We start from the raw sequence: 23790 nt of genomic DNA, 5'->3' as shown, positions 1-23790 counted from the left end.
TTCTTTCATACCTTGTTAAAGGCTTGACATGTGATAACACCAACATAACACCAACAACAGTTCTTAATCAGTGGGGATTGAAGAAAAAAATGGAAACATCATCACACAGTTGACCCCCATGCAAAAACACTCCAGGATGTCACGGGGCTGTTTGGTGTCCGTCTGCCAATTTCTAACTTCAAATTCCAATGTTAAATTCACATTAAATTTTCAATATTTCTTAGTTGTCTAAATTTTACTAATTCTTTTAAAAAAACTATCACCTACCAAACATCCCCAAAAATCACTCAAAAAATTACAAAATACCGCAATACATAGATACATAGGATGAGTGAAGTTTCCTTGGATTCCTTGAAACACCAACAAGATATTTCCGTTTAAGGTGGCTGATAATGGGTTTCAGTATTTCCCAGTCCTTATACTTTGGTTCAGGACTAAAAGCCTTCATCAATTGCTATAACAGTAATGGTATGAAACAAATGTTCAATCATTCATCAACAAGTTGTGATCATTTTCTTGACAATAGTAGTTCCCCGGTAAACGGTTGTAGTACTGTCCCATCAAAGTGCAATGCCTGGAAAATACCGAAAAGCACACGACCTTCAGGTGAAACCGCACCTTACAGTATTACCAATACACTGCACTTTGCTAAGTCTTAAAACTTTACATTGTCTAGTCGTCTACTTCAATCGTTTATTTGTATTGTGTGAGATACATTTATAAATTGAAACCATCATGTCATTAAGTAATAATGCAATCTCGACAACGTTCTAGATATTATATTATGCACACTAATACAGCTCATGCAAGCCCTGTGACTTACACAAACACAGTCGGACTGAGTGCTACTTAAGTAACTGCTTCGTGGTTTCTGCTGTACTGAACCCTGCCTTTCAAGGCAAAGCGCCCGATTTTAAGCTTCTCAAGCTTCTCAATGTTCTTGTTCAATTAAAACCGGCCAGGCTGCCTAGTTTGTCAAAACCCGGGTTTCTGTTTTCGCTTGGCCTTTTCGAGGGGACTTTTTCAAGAAAATTCACGTTCCAAAAATGCCCTTCTTGTATTGAGTTGAAACTTGCTGATTTGCTGTCGAGGGTGTCGAATATGCTCCTTGTCTTGTCAAGACTCGCAAATTTCATACAGGTTCCTGATAGAGGGAGGCGAGAGGGGGGGGGGTGGGTGGGTGGAGGGGGGGGATTAGGGTAAAGCCCTAGCCTATTGTTTTCCCGTATTTTCCAAATCCAAATCCCAGTTCTATCTATTGGTTTTTACTTGTGATTCCCAGTCCCAGTGACCCAAATTTCATTTTCCCAGCAACAATTTGCCCAATCCAATTTCTCATTTTACCCCCTTCTAACCCTTTCTCATAAACAAACAGTAATAAACAGTTATTTGATGAACATCCAAAGTCTCTGAAGTATTCGAGACATAAAAGTAAAAACACCAACAGTCGGGGCTTTATAATTGGAAGTCATTGTATTAATTTGATTTTAATAAGATGGTGGCCATAAATTTATCTGTCATAATTTAGTGGGCGGGGCATTAAAGTGTCTCTAAAACAAGAAAATAAATATTTAACACAAATGTGCATTTCGTATTCTATTACTATCGGTAATTGAAGGGAGTCGCGAGCCCTGCTACGATATATGTTTTTTCGACAACATGAATATAACAAATATGAAAGAACCCGCATTTTTACATTTGTCCATTAACTCATCAAGTCTTGACTACTAATAGTTCTCACTATAAAGCTGCCCCGCCTTTTTATAATTTGTTTTACAGCAATAATCTAGGATTAGTAGAGTCTTTTTGTCGCCTTTAAAATTAGGCTTCTTTTTTACTGTGCCATGTACGTCAAGACATTGTTTGATCTCTTTGCTGCGGAATTTCTTGTTGTGTGACACCATTGCGTCCCAAAAATATTCACAAGTTCAAGTCGATGGATATATTACCTAGCACGCGGAAATAACACCTAGCGGAAATAACACATATTATAATCATTTCATCGGGCATTGTGGCGTATTTTGCGGGCTAAAATGAAGAATTCAGCGGGCTAAAATATATTTTAGCCCGCTGCCGTGGACCAATCAGAAACAAGAAAATAACGAAGCCAGCCAATCAGAACTGAAAACCATTCAACTGTTCGCGCCGGTTTCTTGCTGGCTGACACAAGCTGGCATCACTTCAAGCTTCGTTTAATTTGAGTCTGCAATTGCAAACTGTTTTTAATTTGAGCTTTAAAACAACAAAATGGTTGAAGGACTGAACGGGAAAGCAAATTCTCAGTCTTCTTAGCTAGATAAAGAGGAATTACAGAAACTCAAAGAAGAATCCAGGCGGCGAAGTGAATGTAAGTTTGTCTTCGTCGAGTGAAACTCGCTCAGTTGAATTTCAAGCATAAGGGGGGGGGGGGGGGGGTGGATGCCACCCCCCCATAAGGTTTTTTCCAATTTTTGAAAAAACGATTTACTCTACAATGCTGAAACTTTCGGTAGCTGTTCATTCATCATTTGCGGAAATTTTGATATGTCAACCATGTGTCTATGATATTTGACGTTGCCATGGCAACGTCATAAATACAAGCAGGTCTTGCCAAAAATCGTCATTTTTACCATTTTTCTTAATTGTTTCCAGTTTTTTAAAACACAGGTGCAAGATGTGTTTATTTTTACATTCGGTAAGCATTCTGGCTTGATTTCGCATCAATTTCCGTTATTTTCTGACTTTCTAAGAAAATGTTGAAATCCAAGATGGCGGATCCAAGATGGCGGCTCTAATGACGTCACGTGACGTCATATGACGTCACAGCCAATTAAAATTATGTCATCTTGTAGAGTAAGCTAAGGGCTTTCTTCTCAGTCCAAAATAATTTCGCTACGCCTTAATATAACGAAAACTCCGGGGAGGGGTTCCATCCACCCCCCCCCCCCTTGTACGATGGTGGGGGTGTGAGTTTGCTTGTACGTCCGAGGGTTAACAGCACAATTAATTTTAACACTTCTAAATGACAACTATTTCTTCGCTGCCGATAGAATTTTGTAATTTCCTTTTCAAGCAAAGATTGTTTTAAGTACTTTTGCGGTTTTCTGTCGAGTTTTGTAAACTTTACAATCAGAAATAAACGCCGACTCGCAACGGCAGTGTTCAAGATGTCGCTTACTGTTTTTGATTCCTTAACTAAATGCCCTCTGAAATGATTATAATAGTAATAGAGTTGATGTTCGCGGGCGTAAATATGTTTTTGGCCCTTCAAAATGAGCCTGAGTCGGGCCAAAAACATATTTACGCCCAAGAACATCAACTCTATTGTTATAACACATTATTATCTCGGGCTTATAACATTCACAATTATTAAACTTACAATGATTTCCAGTTCAAAAAGCCTAAAAAATCCACGAGTAACGAAATATGACACATTCAAAGATTCGCGAAAACAATTTTTGATCCTTATTCAGACCACTTTATGGATCAAATAATCTGACAGTTTGTTAGCTAAACGAATTACCCCCGAGAACAAACCTTAACGCTTGAACCAGCACTTGGAACACAAGTTGCCAAGAACACGAAACCGATTGCTCGAAATCTTTCGACCTATTACTCACAACTGCATCAAATATCACTTAACACAATCAAAGCAGAGAAACCGCTCGAACAAATCTGTGAACACGCGTAAGCCAAACATCGGAGTAATCAACGTGTGACAAATGCCAAAACGCGGGTCAGTCTTTTTAATACCGTTCTAACCCAAGATAGGGATTTTTATTTACCGCTACCCCCTGTTATCGTGACATCATAATACCCATAACTTCTTCGGGCATTTTCTGCCTTTACGTCATCATTACCCAGGAATCCCTTGCGGCAAAACATTATCATTACTCAGAGATTCCTTGCGGCCTTGTTCGAGCAAATCGAGGTTTTTTTCTGGTATACATACCGTATATTCGGAGTGTAAGTACATTCTCTATATATACGCTCTATAATGAATGCCTCCTCGGGCTTTCGTCTCTGGGCGAAAGCCCTGCGGGGGCAATAACAGAAAACTGTTTTTCGTGAAAAGAGGATCGTAATATTAACGTTTAACCTTATGTGCTAATGAATGTTTCTTTGCAAGGTTAGTGACTTGTTTATCCCTTTATATTCATTCTTTTTCAATCTTGAACAACCTTAGTTGTTCAATCAGGTCTTTCTTTTTGTCTTTCGATTTGAATTGGACCTCAAAATGGCGCAAGATTTCTTTGAGCATTGGCGCGTTAAATTTGTCCAGGTTATGTTCTTTCAGCACACACGCACAGGTTGAATGTGTCGTACGACAGTGGGTGCTGCAGCCTCAGTTCGTTCACTACCTCTTCAACAAGTTGTTGTCTATCAACTTCTTCTTCCTCTAGCAATAGCTCCCTGGGACTCAGGTCGATTTTTTCTGGTTCCTCCTTTCTTCGTCTAGCCGCTGCACGGCGGGAAAAGAAGCCCTGCACTTGGCTCTTGGTCAGCCATATTTCTCTGCCAAATAAGCGATCGTTCTGCTCGTCTCTTGCCTTGTTGGTAGTTGCGTTCATAGTTTGATGCTGATGTCTTCAGCGCCATTAGGGTCAACCATGTTGGCACTGTTTGCCTTTTCGATGTCCGAGTCAAGCAAACAAAACAAAAAAGATTGCGTGATGTTACGCTGTGGAGTGTTTCCCTGGTTTATGAGGCGATTCATCTTTTTTTATTTTTTATTTTTTTTTTCGGGGGGGGGCGTCTATTAGACACTAGGCGTCTATAGACTTTACACCTCAAGGGAGGTGTTTACTAGATACGAGGTTGTTCGTTTATTTGAGAGTGGACGTTTATTAGACCATATACAAGAAAACGTCGTGTCTTAAGTCTATACCATGTCTTTCAGGTATACGAAAGGGGTACCTTTTTTCAGTAAAAGTTATACAAAAAGGGAACGATTTCTGTCAAAATCGTTTATAAAAGGGCAGGGGTTAGAGCTCGGGCGAAGCCTTCCCGTACAAATTTTTTTAAAGTACCCCCCCCCCCCCCCCCCGGGGATATATTTCACTCAAATTTAGCGGGATAGTGTTAACGCTTTTTTTGAAAAAAAAAAATAGCATCGACCACACCTTGTAATGGTCAAGCCCGCACTCAGTCTACTTCACAGCCGCTGGTAACGTCACGCTCTCGCCATGATTAGTTCGGCTTCCGTAACATCGCCGCATTTCGATAAGTGGCAGCTCGACAAATGAGCTGAAATATCCGAGTTTCACTCAGAGATAGGCATAAATAGATTGTGCTTGGCAACTTTTGAGCAACTTTTAGCGTTTTGAGCAACTTTTTGTAGTAGCAGCAACCTAGGGCAACTTTTGCCTTCCTTGGAAACTTTTGAGAAACAAATTGATATGAATGACCGATCCAAACCATAAAAGGTCGTTTCATTTCGAAGTATTTTTATCATTTTTTATCTTTTATTTTATCTTTTTTTTATTTTTCATGTTTTATATATTATTGAAGTTATGTTGAGTTTAAAGAGTATATTGATTACAACAAAGTATTTATATTTCTCATATAACAATGGCTTTTTGGCCTCTTTTAATGATTGTAAGAATATGTAATGAAAATGTTTAAATGGCAACAAACAAACAAACACGTTTTGAGGATTTATCTAAAACAAAACGACTCTAGAGCAAGCAACTTTTCTAAATTTTGGTAGCAACTTTTTGATATTTGAGCAATTTCAGAGCAACTTTTGGGTATACTGTGAAGCAACTTTTCCTTAATATACTAGCACAATCTATTCATGCCTACTCAGAGAGCAACACATGGCTTTCCTCATTCCTACTACAGTCAACTCTCGTTAAAGCGGACACGCTCGGGGCGTCGTTTAGTGTCCGTAATAGCGAGAGTCCGTAATAACGGGAGTCATTTCCAGTCAAATCTTATTCGCCGGGGATCTGGATTTTGTCCGTAATAGCGAGCGTCCGCAATAGCGGGGTGTCCGCAAGGCGAGAGTTGACTGTAGATCCACACGGAGTCTGTAATTTCTCGTGAAGAGAGCAACTGATTGGATGCAATAGCTGCCATTTCGTGCAGAAAGGACGCGCAAGGATTTTCTCGAAATTAGACAAAATCGCGGACATTAATTGGTCGGTTTAAATTGAATTAGATTGAAACAAACAAGTAAGTTTGCAAAAACAAACATTGAGTTATCCCAACTATTTGTATTTTATGTCTACAATGCTTCAAAGACTTTTAATGTTTATAAGATAATTGTAGAACTTGCTTTGCCTCATTGGAGTCCGATAGTTTTCACAAAACACTGTTCTAATATGCAAACAAAACTTGTGCGACGCAAATCAAGGATTTCCCTTAATTGTTTCCACAAAACCAGACTGGATTGTAATTTTTTCGAATAAATCCCTCCGAAAAAAAAGCCAAGCAAATAAAAACCTTTTTGGGTATGAAAAAACATCCTCAGAAGCTTACAATGTTTTTTAAAAGGTTTTGCAAAGAGAAAAACAAAAAAAGGGCCCGACAGGGGTTTGACAAATAAGGCTTTAATTGAATTAGACTGAAATGAACAAGTCGGTCTTGCGGCAAAACAAACACTGTTTCATCGCAGCGTGGGAAATGAAAACAGCTTCTCTACAGCCACAAACAAAAAGAAAGCTTCTACATAGAAGCCTAAAGAATCTTATCGCCCGGCCAGGTAAGTAGGAAATAATTGCTTTGGAAAACGTTTTTAGGCAAATTGTTGCGGTATACAGATGTTCCGTGACAACACGGGCTTATGCCGAAATTTGCATATTGATCGAAGTGATATATTTATTGCTGTGAGCGTTGAAAATACCGAGAAATCGACTAAAACGGTTGGAACTGCAAAAGAAAAATATTTTCCATTTACAGTCTGACTTCTAGCAGTATTTAACACATCTCCAAACATTCACGGTTCTGGAATTGATTTATCGGTCGCTCAAGCGTTTTCTTTGTTTTGGATCAAAATGGCGAATATTTGGGAAATTCGTGGAGCTCTGTACGGCGCGCAGTAAAGAGTGCCCACAAATTTTATTTCATACTTTTCTATGATGGTGTTAGTACTTTTGAGTTACAATAGACACGATTCTAGATCAGGTCCCACATTCGAGAAAATGGCTTTCAACTACAGGCATGTCACGCTTTGCACATTCCGGAGTTTGTTGGGGGTCAAATTAAAAAAATCATAACTTAACGAGACTTAAATAGATTTTAATTATTAAACATCTACACTATCGAGGGAAGATGAAACTTCAATATGTAAAATAATCAGCTCGTGGAATTGAGTAATAAAGTTTTGGCAGCGACCGTCATTTATAGCAAGTTTACGGAGTCTCCAATGGCGAATTGCATGGTTTTGAGGTGACTTTGAAAATCGCCTCGCAAAAAATATAAAATATCGAATTGATCCAAATAAATGTGATATTTGTTACTGGGATATAATTGTCGACTTTCACTGAAAAAAATCAGGGAAATCGGTGAAGGTCCGAAAAGTGCCTTATCCGCTGTAACACGGACGCCCTCTTAAATGCCTTTTCAGTGCCTGCTATGATCATGACTCCAAAATCTACATGTAACCTTCAAAGGAAATTTCACGGGGGAGTACGTTAAGTAATTAAGGATCTTAAGCTTAATTTTTTTGTTTGTCAAAAATAAGTTGTTTCGGCTTTGTATTTTCATTATTTCAGCGAACTGCTACTTGATAAGAACGGCAAGCTTCGTAAAAAGGGCGACAAAATTAAGAACGAAAAGTATGCACAGACCCTGGAACGAGTGCAAAAAGATCCTGAATCTTTCTACAGCGGAGAGCTGGCCAGTGATATCGCGGACGACATAAGTCGAGTCAAGGGGACCGTGACTTTGGATGATCTGAGAAATTACAAGTCGATCAGCAGAAAGCCATATGAAGGTGAACTGTCGGGTATGAAAATGTACCTCACCCCACCCCCGACAAGCGGCTCTGTATTGGCCCTCATCTTGAACATCCTTAAAGGTAAGAAAGACTCTACCTTTCTGGTACCTCTAGTTTAATTGTCCCTCAATTTTTTCCCGAGGGCTAAGGGTATTATAATGACCTGCTATTTATTGTCTTAAGAGGCAGTGGGCGACCCTGGCTTAACGGCAATGCAAGTGGTCTCCAGTAGTCGTGAACTTGCGTACAGATTTGCGTTGGTTTGCCAAACGGTAAAAAACTTGCGTCAATTTGCGTGTTAATTTGATCTCTACTAAAGTGAACGCACTGAAGTCATCGCACGTCAACGTAAGTGCATGCAAGTCCTGGCCAAACGGAAACGCAAGTGGATGCAAGTTGGAAATGGTCGTCTACTTGCCTCTCCGTTTGGCCAGGAGGTTGCTGTTATCTCTAAAATACCTAGATCCCGTTTGACTCAATGCAGCCAGAACAATAATATCCAATTGTTTTTTTTTGTTTTGGAACGAAGAAGTTTAGAACAAGAAACAGATTCTGTGGTTCGCCTGTCAGAAATTTCAATAGCCTTAGATTTTTTCCAAAATATTCAAGTTTATTTATGTCCAGTATTTCATTTTTCAGGATACAATATGACGTCATCTGACCGTGATGACGTGGATTCCTCAGTGCTGACGTATCACCGAATCATTGAATCTTTCAAGTACAGTTATGCATGGCGCAGTCGACTTGGAGATCCAGCGTTTGATCCAAATATAGACAAGGTTTGTGAAAGAAACAGGGGTGACTCAAATACGAAATTCTTGGGCGGTTATTGTCCAAAATGCTTTCTCTTTTGGTTGACATATGAATGAAATCTTTATTTTTCCGTGGGAAAAATATCAGTAATATACATATCAATATGATTTGTTTCTACTTAACTCTTCAGGGTTGGCCAGAAACCTGAAAAACATATACCCAGTATACTCAAGACTTCTCCTCAAAATCATGCAAAATACCAAAATTTGAAAAAAAAAACAGTATACTTTATACGCATAAAGGACCCAATTTTCGGGTAAAAATACTGTATACCGTACACCTAAAAACCCTGGCCGACCATGACTTTTTGATTGCAAGCTTAAGGTTTTTTGGTTCAGTTACATTGGCGAGAGGAAGAAATCCCGAGTCACATCGATAGAAACCTTGCCTGCGTCGCAGACATATTAATCTAACCCCGGCTAGTAAGGATTTAGTTTCGTCTGCGGCGCAGGCTATAGAAACCGAGAGCGAGCAGTTAAATTGTTTCAGGATAACATTGTAGCTGATTTTTCTAACATAGAAGCAACTGATGGTTTGTTTAATATTTTCCGATCGTAAGCAAAAACCGCACCCTCACTCCAAGGGGCTTTTGTCGATCAATAGTAGGTGTCCATGTAGCCAATCAGATTGCGACTCTGCTATTAGTTAGCCTCTGGTTACGCGGAAAAGTTATAAAAACAAGTCTCTAAGCCAACAAGAGAACGTTTTTGTTATAAGGATATTTTGAAATGTTTAAGAATACACTGTTCTTTCACCCCAGGTCGCTAGGAAGATGTTAGATCAAAAAACAGGTGACTGGTTACGTCACAAAATACTGGATAACATGACCTTCAGTAACGTATCGCATTACGCAGATACATTCTCGGATGCTGATTTCGGCACCACACATGTGGCTGTTTTGGCGCCAAATGGTGACGCAGTATCCGTGACAACTACGATCAATATGAGGTTGGTTTTAGCCTTGTTGGTAAACCTTCCTTTATTGTCGTTTGACGCATAAAAGATTTGACCTTTTGACAACTGCCGAGACATTCTGCTTGGCCCTCACTTGATAGAACCTCGCTATTTTAGCTGAGGAGCTAGTGATGTTTGGGGCAAATCTTTGTAGGTGGGCGCCTTAAAATCTTTATTTTTCTGCCATGCGTAGGCTAAGCCAAGTATACGTGAGTTCAATTTCGTACCTCGAGTCTTGCGCAAGCTTGATGAAATGAGCGACTCTCAAAAGTCTGTTGCAGGATCGATTTTGATTGGTTTGAAAAAAAATGACCGAAAGTTAAACACCAAGAAGCTCGTTGAGTCATGTTTTTGAAAACTAGACATGCGCAATTAAACCGCAAGTCCGATATTTTCGGACTTCCAATCAGAACTTTCGACCTCTTGTCAAGGGGAGCGAAGACTCTGGGTACGAGGTTGCCGCAGGTTCAGGATTGCTGAAATAAGCAAAGGTTATAACGTCAGCATGACGTCTTGATGTACGTCGTGTTGCTAAGCAACTTCTCTGACGAAAACCGCGGACTCCATAAATTTTTGTTGACGAGTTCTGCACAAAATGAAATAGATTTGGAGCACGGCAAATTTAACTGACATTTGAATTAAAAAATAATTAGCATTTTTTTTCATTCTTACCACTGTGTCTTGACAGATTTGGAGCCAAATATCGATCTACTGTAACAGGAATCATCTACAACGATGAGATGGCAGATTTTGACATTCCTGAGCACAATATTGTGGATGGGATTTCTCCATCTCCTTTTAATTTTCCCCAATCAGGAAAGCGACCTTTCTCGTCCATTTCTCCCGCCATTTTGATCAACGATGACGGCAAAGTGCAGCTTGTTATTGGCGCCTCTGGCGGGAAAAGAATAACCACGGCAGTGTCACTGGTATGTACAATGGCATTAAATGTAGAGCCTATGACTGAGGGTTATTCTTCTTTAAATCCACATCCCCTCTCCTTTCTCTTGACGAGTATAGTCAAAATTTACCCCCAACGAAAAAAGACCAAAGTGCTGACATGATGCCCCACTCAGAAAAAACAGATTTTTCTTAACCCCATCATAAAAAGCCAACTTTTTCCCTATCCCCTGAATATTTGAAAGATCAAAGAATGCTGACGAAGCTACCCCCTCAGAAATGACTTTCAAAACCCATTCAGAAAAACTGGTTGGGGGGGGGGGGGAGGTGGATATAAAATGGAATGGCTCTGATGCAAATTCCTTTTGGCACAAATATGATTATTTTGCCTAGGTTATTAGCCCAACCGGCCGGGAGCGAAGAGAGGCGGCTGTATTCGCAGGCTACTAGGTAATGAGCCCTGGGTTTAATTATGGTCCTAAGGTTTTTCAGCCTGGACGAGGAAAAGGGAGTGCTTATATTACAAAGGGGGCATTTCTTTTCTTGCTTTATGAATTTTCTATAAATTTTTGAATTTAAAAATGGCGTTTTTAGTGCCTCTACAAGTTTAAAAATTGACAAGACATTTACCGAGACCTTGATCATTCCGGATATCACAAATACCGAGTCTAATAATTGTTGTATTATTTATTGATTTAAAGAAATTAACGACAAATTATTTAACACTTGTGCTAATCCTTTTTGCCGTCCCTCTCCTGAATGTTTTTTCCGCTCAGTGTTCGTGGAACAATTCGTTCGCAACTTTTGACGATCTTTTTGTTGAAGAAGCGAATCGACAAGCTATGTTTTTTTCTTCGCTGTGTGCACTCACCGCACGTAAACTTAAAATTGCTCTGAAAATCATGCATTGCGCGCCCAGCCTACAGATTATTCACTAATCTGCCAGCAGATAAGTGAGTAATCTGTAAGTTGCGCTGATTCCCAGAATTAGCTGTAGGCTCTAAGCCAATGCGAAAACAGATAAAAAAAGACTTCAAAAGAATACCAAAAATTGAGCTTAAAATATTTCAGCGGCGGGTGAGCATCTTCTTAGTCAGCACCACGAATCTACTTGGTAGATACGCCATGTATGGCGTCATTAAGTGTACCCAAATTCCTTTTTCGTGCCGCAGCTGGTAAAGGGGGCCTGAGTGAGAGATCAAATTCAGCGGATAACAGTTTTGTTTACATGCGCAGGTGTTAATGAACAAGCTGTGGTTTGGTCAGTCCTTGTCTGACGCAGTAAACGAGCCTCGTTTGCATACCCAACTGGTGCCCGATCAGGATGTAACCTATGAAACGCAGAAGAAATATCGCATTTCAGACAAAATAGTTGAAGGCTTGGAAAAACTGGGCCACGTCGTGACCGGCAGTAAATTTTTTGCCGTGGTGCAGGCAGTATATCGAGATCCCGGGAAGGGAATATACGCCAAGTCAGACCCGAGGAAACATGGAGCGCCCGCGGGACAATAGAACTTTTGTCCCGAAAACAGGCGTAGCATGATTGTATTATTAGTTATGAAGTACCACGACTTTTCTCTTTTCTAATACGGTCAACATCGAGAAGCCTCCTTACACCATCCCCCAAAGGATTCAAGATGGATTGAGAGCCCGCAAGCATAACATCACAGATAAAGCTGCCTTCGCCGCTGTACAGGCGATAGTTAGAGATCAGGATGAGGCGATCTATGGGAAAAGTGACCAGAGGAAATACGGTTGGCCCGACGGATTCTAAATAACAATGTCGTAAATCCTATCTGATCTTAATTTAAAAAAAAACTGGTGTGGCACATGTGTCAGTCTTATTTGTCGCATGGTGCAATTTCGGCAAGAATATTTGTTCCTTGCAAGAGATTTTAGAGTACATTTCACGGGAAAACCGTGAAATCTAACGCTGCCGATCACCAATAGAGAGGGGCCTGAAGATGTGAAATGTGGGAAGCCAGCGAGAAATTGGGAATAACAAACAATAGAACTGAGACTAGACGATTTGGGAGAATTTGAAAAACAATAATAGCTTGGGAAATGGGTTGGGGCAAAATTTGGGCTGGGTAATGGGATTTATGCTCCCCCCCCCTACCCCACATCTTTTCAGGGCCCCAATAGTCTATTAATTCTATCAAATCAAATGTTATTTTAGAATCGCCCAGTTATCATTTAAACTCCTCCCCCCTTGTGACAAAGATTAAATATTACAAAAGGTTAATTAGAGAAAAACGCTCTACAGTTTTTTTACAGTTTATTTCTACCTTGTCAACCTAACAAGCGTGTGTCAGCTTTTCTCAAAAAAATTGTCACAAATAATTAATGTCACGCAATATACAAAACTGCGTATTTACAGCAAATTCACAATTGAAATGATCTTTGTACAATTTCTTACAGTAAAATACAAGGTTAACAGTCGAGTCAGCATTTTTGAGATAAGTAATCTAAATTACCAATGGTAATAAGTCTAATAGAGCGGTTTTCACTTGAGTGCCGAAAATAATTTGCGTTTGCATTGGTTTTGCATTACTACGCTTTGTGATTGGTTTAAAACCCTCGCGCCACTTTCTCAGCCAATCAGAAGTAAAACCAAAACCAATCGTGTCTCGCTCGCGCACGTTTTCCCGCGCTTCGTGCCGGCTTCATGTATTTTCTTCGAGTTTTGATTGGTTTACTGGATTGTCTGTGTTCTTTGTGATTGGCTAGAGTAATTACTTTGGTTTTGGTTTTAAGACACTCAATTGAAAACTGCTCTAACAGCAGTTGTTGACAACTAATACCACCGTCATTTTCCTTGTGTGACAAAACATATCCCATTATGAATTACAAATGGCTGCTAATTAAACTTTAATATGAATTCCGTAAAAAATAATAAAGCAATTCTGATAAACTGATTTTACAACAGTTCAGCCCACGAGTTACTTTCTAACAAGTAATTAATCTATCACTGGTAAATATAATCTTACCGTGAAACATCTGAAATGAAATTTTAACAATCGCTGTTTTACCCCTGGACACTGAAAAATATGTTACATGCCAAAACAATGAGAATAATAAAAAATACTCACGCATTCATTTGTCAGCTTTATTGTTGTAAAGATTTTGTAATTCTGTGCTTACTATAGACTAACATTGTCTCGAAAAAACGACTTTAATAGAGTAAAAAGATAACTCAAAATCAATTTCTTAATGTAATTACTGCGGACAATTGATTTACATTACACAACTAGGGGGTGGGTATTATATTTACTCGAAAATCTGAATTCGATTGTTCCAGTAGTCGGTCACAACTATTCTACCATCACTAAGCACTGCTGTGGAGCGTGGATCATTAAACTCTCCTATCCCGCTCCCTTTTGTTCCAAATTTTGTTATAAACTTTCCACTCAGTTCATACACCTGAATTCTATGATTCCACGAATCACTGACCATCAGGTGTCCTGCCTTGTTAACTGACAAGCATCGAGGTTCACTGAACTTCCCGTCCCCCTCCCTTTTCTTTCCAAATTTGTACAGAAACTGCCCATTTGTATCAAACACCTTGATACAATCGTCCCCCCTGTCTGACACTATTAAATATTTTTCATATTCAACACAGTGATAGGGAAAGGTGAAAGAGCCATCTCCCCCAATTTTACTTAAAAACCGGCCAGTAGGGGAAAAGATCTTAATCAGTTTGTCGCCTGCATCAGCAACAATAACATTCCCGTTTTCGTCAACAAATAAACCATTAGGACACTGAAGCTGGTGATCAAGACTTCCTTGTTCACCAAACTGGTTCAGGTACTCACCCTGCTCACTAAAAACTTGGACACGGTGGTTCCGACTATCCGCTACTATAATATTTCCATTCTTATTAAAAGCTATCCCAGCAGGATCGTTAAATTCGCCCGGTTTTTCACCCTCATTACCGAACGATCGTAAATGAGTCCCATCACTACGGAATACTGAAACCCGTTGGTTTTCAGTCTCAGTCACAGCAATGTCATTTCGTTCATTCACTGCCACTCCCCAAAGCCCGTCAAGCATTCCAACAGCCGAGCCTTGTTGTCCAAAAGAAAACACAGGCCTGAACTGTCTGGGTTTCACCTGAACGGCGAAAGGGCTGCCACATGCATGTTCACTATTTAACTTCAGCGATATGTCGCATTCTCCGGTCTCTTTGGCAAAATAGCTTATCTTGTATGTATCATCCTTGTTACCTTGGACTCGCGTTTCAGTCGCACAGTCATGGCCTTGTTGATTTCCGATTTGCACTGTTACCGAGTCACTCTCTTCGTAACATTGTTCACCTTCATCATTTCTTGTTATCAAAACCAACTCTGCTTCAAGTCCAACAGTCGCTTCACTGATTCCTTTTCCTTCGGCACTTGATTCTTGTGCACAAGCTTTGCTGAGGAATGTTTTGAATGAGCCGATTCCTTCAGTGACGACTTTCTCTATTAATGTTTCGTTTTCTACGTAAACGAATCGACGGAGGCTTTCAAGGTCACTGTCGACTTGTTCTCCTTCATCGCTGAATTCTTCTTGAAAGATTGCATTTAATGACGACTCATCTATGTGTACAATCTCAGCGCTTGTGCTGCGTTTGAGAATTCTTTCAGTTTTTACAATCCTTGTCTCGATCAGTTTCACTTGGCTATCCACCTCGCACTGTTGAGTTCAGAGACGCCCTACAGATTCTTTCACTTGGATGTCAACTTCGTTCAATATTTCCCTCTTCTTCGCTTCGATAACTGCCATCAGAAAGTCAACAAATCCCTGTACGTTTCGTTTCACGGAAGCGGCTCGAGCTTCAATGTGAATGCAGTTTTTGTCAAGCTCAGTGATTTTCTTTCTCTTCTGTTGTGCTTTTTTCTTTTGCGATTCAATCGCAGATTGCACTTGTAACTTTTGTTCATTTGCAGCTTTTTCTATAAGCATCTTAGCGTGACCTTCGTGATCTGTCAAGGCACAAGCGTTGCAAATGGAAACTTTACAAGTCTTACAGAAGAATTCCAGTTCTTTTCTTTCGTGGCCTGGCGTTCCGCAAAATGCTGGTCGCTTCAACACCTCCTCAAAGTCTTGATCTTTAAATTTTTTAAGCGCCAACACACGGTGTTGTTTGTTAGTTCGGATGATGTTATGCCCGGTGATACAGTTGTCGCACCAGAAAGAACTACACTGGAAGCAGTACAAACTCTGTGCGCTTTTCTTGTCGCAGTTTCCACATTTCACACCAGTTGTACTGCACTCTTTGATAGCCAACACATCTAACAAACCGTTAATGCGAAAGTTGGTCGGCAAGTGGCTTAGATTTCCACTTCTAGGGACTCTACTCTCTATGCTACATTCTGGGCATGTTATGATATCATAACGGCCACTCGTTTGTAAAATTCCTTCCAAGCAGTGAAGACAAAAGCTGTGCAAACATGGCAGCGTCTTTGGTTCCGTGAAGGTGGTCATGCACAGAGAACAGGATACTTCTTCAGGAAGATTGTTTAGCAAGGTTTGTATATCCATGATTGAAGGCGGAAAACAGAGGCTTTGGATTTGAAAACGCCTTCAACAATGGAGCCTTGTGATCCGATACCGTTGTTTCGCTAGAACACAAAATTATGCGTGACGTATAATTTTATCACATGACGTGACAATAACTAATTAGTGGCAACATTAACACGAACTTCTAGTGGAAGAAATTGAGGAGACTCAAAGGTTTATCTTGTCCTCCAACATTTCTCGACTGATTATATGTTTCTGTTGATATCTATGTATATAGATTTCGAATTTAGCTGTAGAAAGAGAAAAGTCGGAAAAATGCACTAAAGTGCACGCGACAAGACCGAAAGGTGCTATGGGTAGAAGTAGAGAGTTATTGCACGCGCTGAATTCTAATGAGATATAACGACATGACAAACGTGAATTTCTTCGTTTTCTTTCTCTTCGGACATGTGGAAACAAGGTATTTTGAGCCACGCTAAATTTCAGAACAATTTTCCAAACTCAAAGACATGCGATAGAAAAAGTAAAGCCACAGAAAAAGACCTCCTGAGAGTAAAAACTAATTCTTCGCGCACAGGAAAAACTTGTACATTTGCTCTAGGCCAATATGAAAATATCCAGACCACATTTCGGTCTTGTCGCGTACAGGCACTTAGTGCTTTTTTCCGACAACCTGTATGTCACTAAATCTGGATGACTGAATAAACCGTACTGTATTTGAAATCTTGGTGCATTGCGACTAGCAGTACATTCGAAATCCAAGGATGATAGAAGACGCCCTGAAGATACGGAGTAGCGCAAAGGCAAGATTTAATACGCAAAAAAAGAAACCGAAATTGTTAAAGGAAGGTTTGACGAGCTTGCTGCTACTTGGTCTACGGTTAATTTATCTCGCCGAGAAAGAAATTATGGCAAACGAAAATGGATTGATGAGCTACAAGAAGAATACAACATGGCGTTGGTGGTATATATTAAGTATGAAAAAGAAAGAAAAACAATTGAACGCAGGGAATAAGAAGGATTGAACCGCCAACACATAATTTAACTAAGAGAAGAAGAGTTTCAAAGGGTCATTTAACAGAAAATCGTGAGAAAGAAGTCCACGGAAGCAATATTTAAAGCTCTTGTCAAACATCTTGCGAATTGAACGCATAGAACGGAAACACTGTGATGGCTTTGCGCAAAGATAAAAAAGATATAGAGCTCGCGCTAGCAGACTGCAAAAGCGCGCACAACAAAATGCTTAGGATTGTAAATGAAGCCTTCGTAGAAAATGAAATCGAATGGATTTGAGAATTCAAACACGTTACAACGAGACAATCGAAAAGATTGAAACTTTAACTGCCCTCCGCGACAGTACGCGAAAACAATGCTAACCAAAATTGCGCCCTACTCTTTTAGAAGGTCAAGATGCCGTTTTTCGATGGAACTATTAGTCAATGTCCTCAAGCAGGATTTCCAAAAACAAGTCAAGCCTACAGTAAACAGAGACAGCCCGTGTTTCATTCTACGTTCCGGTCCTGCCACGGAAAGGAATCAACGGATGCGACCAAAGGCGTAGAGGATGATATTCAAGACACGTGGAAGTGGCTAGATGAGAAGTACGGAGACCCAGCTAGAGTAGCTGACGCCCCAGGGGGGGTACTCCGGCTTGTAAATGACGGGGATGATCGAATGGAGGCAAAACTCAGGACCAAAAAAAATTCCTGAAGTCTTCCGACATTACCCAAAAAAATCCCTGGACCAAAAAAAACCGCCAAAAAATCCCTTGTCAAATTACCCCTAAATTGCCAGGAGGGGCAATAATATAACACAAAGAAAACCATAAAAAATTGAACGCTCGTGTTTCGCGCTCGAACTCCCCTTCTCCTTCCCTTTTGAACGCCGGCCACGCAGGATTTGTTTATTCATCATACCATAAATACGCTATGGCCGCGCCAAGGCACTTTAGTTCGTCTTTAATACCCAAAAAATCCCCTATTTAAATCAAGTCACCCCAAAAAATACTTGCCAAATTTTCCAACCCAAAAAAATACCGGAATCGAAAATTTCAAACCCAAAAAAAACCTTCGATGATCCCCGTCATTTACAAGCCGGAGTCCCCTCCCCCCCTGGGGCTGACGCCATGAACCCCTCCTAGAGGGAGTTCTATGTTACCTTGTTTCCAAAAAATTCTCCTTGTGTTCGCATCTTAGTATTTTGTCGATATTTGTGATCCCAGTTCCCTAAAATATCAGAAACACAGCTTTTGTTCCCGTGTTCCCAGCTTAATATATCTTTTGTACCCTTGTTCCCTGAAGCCCATGAGAGGAACTCATTTATACAATTCAAAGTGTATGACCCATCAAGGAAGGCGAGAACAAGAGATTCGTAGAATTTGTTGTCAAGGTAGAGAATGGATATAAAGACCTGAATAGACTTGTGTTGAAAAACAGTGATTTGCTTAATATTAAAGGCACTCTTGCGAAATGCAGACATTTACTTTTAAAGAAACTTTAACTTTGATTTGTTCTTATTTACATGCTGACTGTTATTTAGTTTTGCCATTTTGTATTCAAAAACTATCAAGAACAATCTGGAAGTTTTACTGTACCGGTGCAAACAGGTTTTTGTAGTTTTTGTGCTTGCGTCAGCTTTTGTACTCGTCAGTTTTTTATACTTACGACAGATTAAAAACTTTTTGCTGGAGTTTGCTGTGTGAAGTTTTTGGCCGCAGCGGAGCCTTTTTTACCGTGCTTTTCATCAACTTGGACTAGAAAAAAGTACAACAACCAGTTCGGTGAGCATAATAGGCCATTTCCGAGTTACCCTATGTTTCTGTTTCAAAACGAGTCTACGTGCGAAACCATTCATATGATAATACCATATTTTCTCAATTAAACGCCCCCGGCGTTTATTTCAAACTTGGCTCCGTGGATCGGGCGTTTATTTGAATGGTGCAGTTTATTTGAGCAAAACGTTTGTTAAACAAGGGTTTTTAACAATTTTTTGTGACATGAATGTATCTTGCCATCATACCTAAAGCATATTACACCTCGAATAAATGCCTAGAAGGCTTACTTACCACTCTACCTTGGAGACCCGGCGTTTATCCGGGGCCCGGCGTTTAATCGAGAAAATACGGTAAGTTTCACCTACAGGTCCATTTTCATGCAAATTAAACTCATTATATTTAACTTTATTATATTTTTGTAACTCGGAAATGGCATATTGAAAGGAAACTGCCTGCCTTGATAGAGGAGTGGGCCAAACTGGTCAGCCTTCAGTACACTGGATAAAAACAACAAGTTTCCAAGTCTGTTAAACTTTCTTCTCAGCCAAAAAAGGGGGATCTAGTACGACACCGCAGAGCTACGACTTTAATACCCCGCGTGATCCGGCGATAAAAGGTCTTAAAGGCTAGAAACATTATGCAAGGGAATTAATCAATATTTATAAGTATTACGGTGTGCCGGTAGTAGGCAATGCTGCCGATACGCCAAATCCCCCTGGGGTACTACCCTTTAAAAGAAAACTTGGGAGGGTTTCCTTTTAAAGGGTAGTACCCCAGGGGGATTTAAATTGGCGTATCGGCAGTATTGCCTACTACCGGCACACGGTAATACTCATAAATACTGATTAATTCCCTAGCATAATGTACCTAGCCTTTAAGACCTTTCTATTACACGGGGGCCGCGCGATCCTTTCTATGTATCTCATACATAATGCAAGTACAAGAAAAGATGGAACAGGAGCAAGCGGATACACTCGGACACAGTACCAATCTCGTCCCAGATGTCGCGATCTTTCCTGGTTTGCGTCAGGGATCGGGTCCTCTGGGCTGGTCTGAAAGCCCGCCAAAAACACGGCCAAGTCTGATTGGCTGGCGCACGCGCTCAATCGCACCGGAACCACGATTTTCTGGTTTCGGTTTTAAATTCGTCCAGAGTCGTTGAGTGTCCATAGATCGGGAGACCAATCCGAGTTACTTGATAACAAGAGAGCTGCTATGGGGACGCTGATATCTGCCTCCAATGGCAGTGTTTCGAGTCAACTGTTTGCAGCTAGCACAGCTCAAAAACACTGATATCGATACGCATGCAGAACTGATACATATTTTGTAAATCTCATGCTTTGGTCAGTACAATTAGTAACCAAAAATAAATTCCAGGTCATTTGGGGAAAAGAATATTTGTTTGTTTGTTTGCTTGTTTGTTTTTGAAATCTAACCCTGAAGATAGATTATTGATTCCCCAAATGTTGTTTCAATCGCCCAGTTAGACAGTCAAATAAATCATTCACCATTTAAACTCCTGCCGTTATGATCAAGATTAAATATCACAACAACCTGACTTTGGGAAATAAATGTTACAGTTTATTTACATTTCGTTTTCTTTTTAACCTTACAAGCAAGTGTCAGCTTTGTCAAGAAAATTGTCACACAGATTATTAAAAATGTCACGCAACATACAATATCTGCTTATTTACATCAGTTTTAGAACTAAAACGATCCTAGTAAAAGATATTTACACTGAACTTTCAGCTACAATTTAAAGAGTTGAATCAGCATTTCTGAGATAAGTGATCTAAATTACCAATAATAGTCAGTCCGAATAATAGTAGTTGTTGACTAATAACACGGCATCACACAATTTTCTTTAAGTGACAAAAAATATCCACTATTTATTTACAAAAAAATCAACAATTCAATGGTTGTAAACTAAACTTCAGGTGATATAATGGCTTAGAGCCCTCTGACATTTTAATTAAAAAAACAATCTTAGTTTCCAGTTTTTTAACACCATGACACTTACAAAATATATGCCACATGCGAAAACAGATTATACCATTAAATTTCTTGTTAAATTTTAAGTCACTATAGATTAAAACGCTCGCAAAATAACGGCTTACGAGTTGACAAATAATTCAAAATTATGTTACAAAGTTTACTGATGGCAAATGTGAATAAATCAGAGAACTGATTCATATTACGTAACATGTGAGTGGATATCATATCTACTCAAAAATCTGGATACGATGATTAAGGTAGTCAGTCACAACTATCCTACCATCACTAAGAACTGCTGTAGAGACTGGGTTAATAAACTCTCCTTTCCCGCTCCCTTTTGTTCCAAACTTTGTTATAAACTTTCCACTCAGTTCGAACACCTGAATTCTGTGATTCCCTGCATCACAGACCATCAGGTGTCCTGCCTTGTTAACTGACAAGAAACGAGGATCATTGAACTCCCCATCCCTCTTCCCCTCAAATCCAAATTTGTACAGAAAATGCCCCTTTGTATCAAACACCTTGATACAATGTTCATCACTGTCTGACACTATAAGATATTTTTTATATTCTACACAGTGAATGGTAAAGGTGAAAGAGCCCTCTCCGCCAATTTTACGTAAAAACTGACCACTAGGAGAAAAAATCTTGATTGCTTTGTTACCTTCATCAGCAACAAAATTATTACCATCACGGTTTACAGATAAACCATAAGGATCCTTAAGCTGGTGATCAAGACTTCCTTGTTCACCAAACTGGTTCAGGTACTCACCCTGCTCACTAAAAACTTGGACTCGGTGGTTATCACTGTCTACTACTATAATATTCCCGTTCTTATCAAAAGCTAACCCAGCAGGATAGTTAAACTCTCCCTGCTTATTACCCCTTTTACCGAAAGATCTTAAGTGGGTCCCATCACTACTGAATACTGAAACCCTGTGGTTACCAAACTCAGTCACAGCAATGTCATTACGTTCATTCACTGCCACTCCCCAAGGGCCGGTTAGCATTCCAACACCCGATCCTCTTTGTCCGAAAGAAAGCACAGGTCTGAACTGTCTGGGTTTCACCTGAACGGCGAAAGGGCTACCACATACATGTTCACTATTTACCTTTACTGATACGTCGCATTTTCCGGTTTCTTTGGCAAAATAGCTGATCTTATATGTGCTATTCCTGTTATCTTGGACTCGTGCTTTCGTCGCACAGTCATGGCCTTGTTGATTTCTGATTTGCACTGTTACCGAGTCACGCTCTTTGTAACATTGTTTTCCTTCAGCATTTCTTGTCGTCAAAACAAAATTAGCTTCGAGTCCAACAGTCGCTTCACTGATTCCTTTTCCGTCAGCACTTGATTGATGCGCACTAGTCTTGTTGACAAAGGTTTTGAATGAGCCGATTCCTTCAGCGTTTATTTTGTCCAATAATGTTTCATTTTCTACGAAGGTGAATCGACGAAGGCCTTCAAAGTCACGGTCGACTTGTTGTTCTTCATCACTGACTTCTTCTTGAAAGATTGCGTTTAATGACGACTTGTTATCCAAGCGAACAATCTCAGCGCTTGTGCTTCGTTTGAGAATTGTTTCAGTTTTTTCAATCCCTGTCTCGATCAGTTTGACTTGGTTGACCACCTCGCACTGTTGAGTTCGCAGACGCTCGACAGATTCTTTTACTTGGTTGTCAACTTCGTTCAATATTTCCTTCTTCTTCGCTTCAATAGCTGTAGTCAAACTTTCGGCAACCCTGTGTACGTTTCGTTTCACGGCAGCGGCTTGAGCTTCAATGTGATTGCAGTTTTCGTCAAGTTCAGTGATTTTGTTTCTCTTCAGTTGCGCTCTTTGCCTTTGCGATTCAATCGCAGATTGCACTTGTAACTTTCGTTCATTTGCAGCTTCTTCCAAGTGTATCTTGGCGTGACCTTCATGAATAGTTGCAACACAGGAATTGCAAACGGCGACCTCACAGTCCTTGCAGAAGAACTTTAACTCTTCTTTTTCGTGGTGCTTCTGTTGGCAAAATGCTGGTCGCTTTAAAACGTCCTCGATGTCTTGATCTTCGAAGTCTTTAAGTGCCAACACCCTGTGCTCTGTATTAGTCCGGATTATGTTGTGCCCAGAGATGCAAAAATCACACCAGAAAGAAGAACACTGGAAGCAGTACAAACTCTGTGCGCTTTTCTTGTCGCAGTTTCCACATTTCACACCAGTTGTACTGCACTCTTTGATAGCCAACACATCTAGCAAACTGTTAATGCGAAAGTTGGTCGGCAAGTCGTTCAGGTTTCCACTTGCAGGGACTCTAATTTCTCTTCTGCATTCTGGGCAATTGATGATATCACGGCGGCCACTCGTTCGTAGAATACCTTCCAAGCAGTGAAGACAAAAGCTGTGCAAACATGGCAGTTGTTTCGGTTCCGTAAACGTGGTCATGCACACAGAACAGGAAACTTCTTCGTGAAGATTGTTTAGCAAGGTTTTGATATCCATGATTTAAAGCGAAAAACAGAGGGTTTCAGTGGATTTGATAACGCCTTCGACAATGGAGTCTTGTGATTGCATTAACCAATCACGATAGGTGTGATCAATTGTTTCACTTCTAAGAATTGTTTACAGACTGACCGCCAAGATTTCTGAGAATCGTGATCATAATAGCGTGACCTATGTAGCTACAAATATTGCGAAACTCAAAGTCATTCAATTATAGCCTCTTTGTATTTGTCTGCGTCTTTTCTTATCTCTTTCTCTCTTCGTAGTACAGAGGTCAACCACTTCTTTCGATTGCAGATCCTTGCTCTTCAGTACATATCACAAACCAAAGATAGATCAAACATGGAAACATGTAGCAGAACATGTGTAGACCAGCAAGGAGTGTTTTAAATCAGGAATTAAAATTCAAAGAGTAACAAATTTCTCTAGATAATTTCACCGGT

The 23790-nt window shown here is 40.1% G+C and overlaps 2 protein-coding genes and 1 pseudogene across 2 annotated transcripts in view; 1 reads left to right on the top strand and 2 right to left on the bottom strand.

Annotated features, from left to right (window-relative positions):
* LOC144646061 (glutathione hydrolase 1 proenzyme-like) overlaps window positions 1–12663 on the top strand; it is a 33856-nt gene extending 21193 nt beyond the window's left edge. The window contains exons 4-8 of the mRNA XM_078505584.1: window positions 7698–8002; window positions 8561–8700; window positions 9495–9682; window positions 10377–10617; window positions 11825–12663. Of these exons, the coding sequence (XP_078361710.1) occupies window positions 7698–8002; window positions 8561–8700; window positions 9495–9682; window positions 10377–10617; window positions 11825–12100 (1150 nt within the window). The 3' untranslated portion in view covers window positions 12101–12663. The remainder of the gene's footprint in view (window positions 1–7697; window positions 8003–8560; window positions 8701–9494; window positions 9683–10376; window positions 10618–11824) is intronic.
* Window positions 1–23392, bottom strand: part of LOC144646068 (E3 ubiquitin-protein ligase TRIM71-like) — a 65045-nt gene extending 41653 nt beyond the window's left edge. The window contains exon 1 of the mRNA XM_078505594.1: window positions 21085–23392. Coding sequence (XP_078361720.1) covers window positions 21089–23347 — 2259 coding nt within the window. The 5' untranslated portion in view covers window positions 23348–23392 and the 3' untranslated portion in view covers window positions 21085–21088. The remainder of the gene's footprint in view (window positions 1–21084) is intronic.
* Window positions 12910–16189, bottom strand: LOC144646073 (E3 ubiquitin-protein ligase TRIM71-like; annotated as a pseudogene).
* Window positions 23393–23790: the final 398 nt, after the last annotated feature.

Source organism: Oculina patagonica, chromosome 3 (assembly GCF_052425735.1).
Source record: "Oculina patagonica isolate OP01 chromosome 3, crgOcupat, whole genome shotgun sequence".
NCBI classification, from domain to species: domain Eukaryota; kingdom Metazoa; phylum Cnidaria; class Anthozoa; order Scleractinia; family Oculinidae; genus Oculina; species Oculina patagonica.
This window is presented reverse-complemented; position numbering and strand designations above follow the sequence as displayed.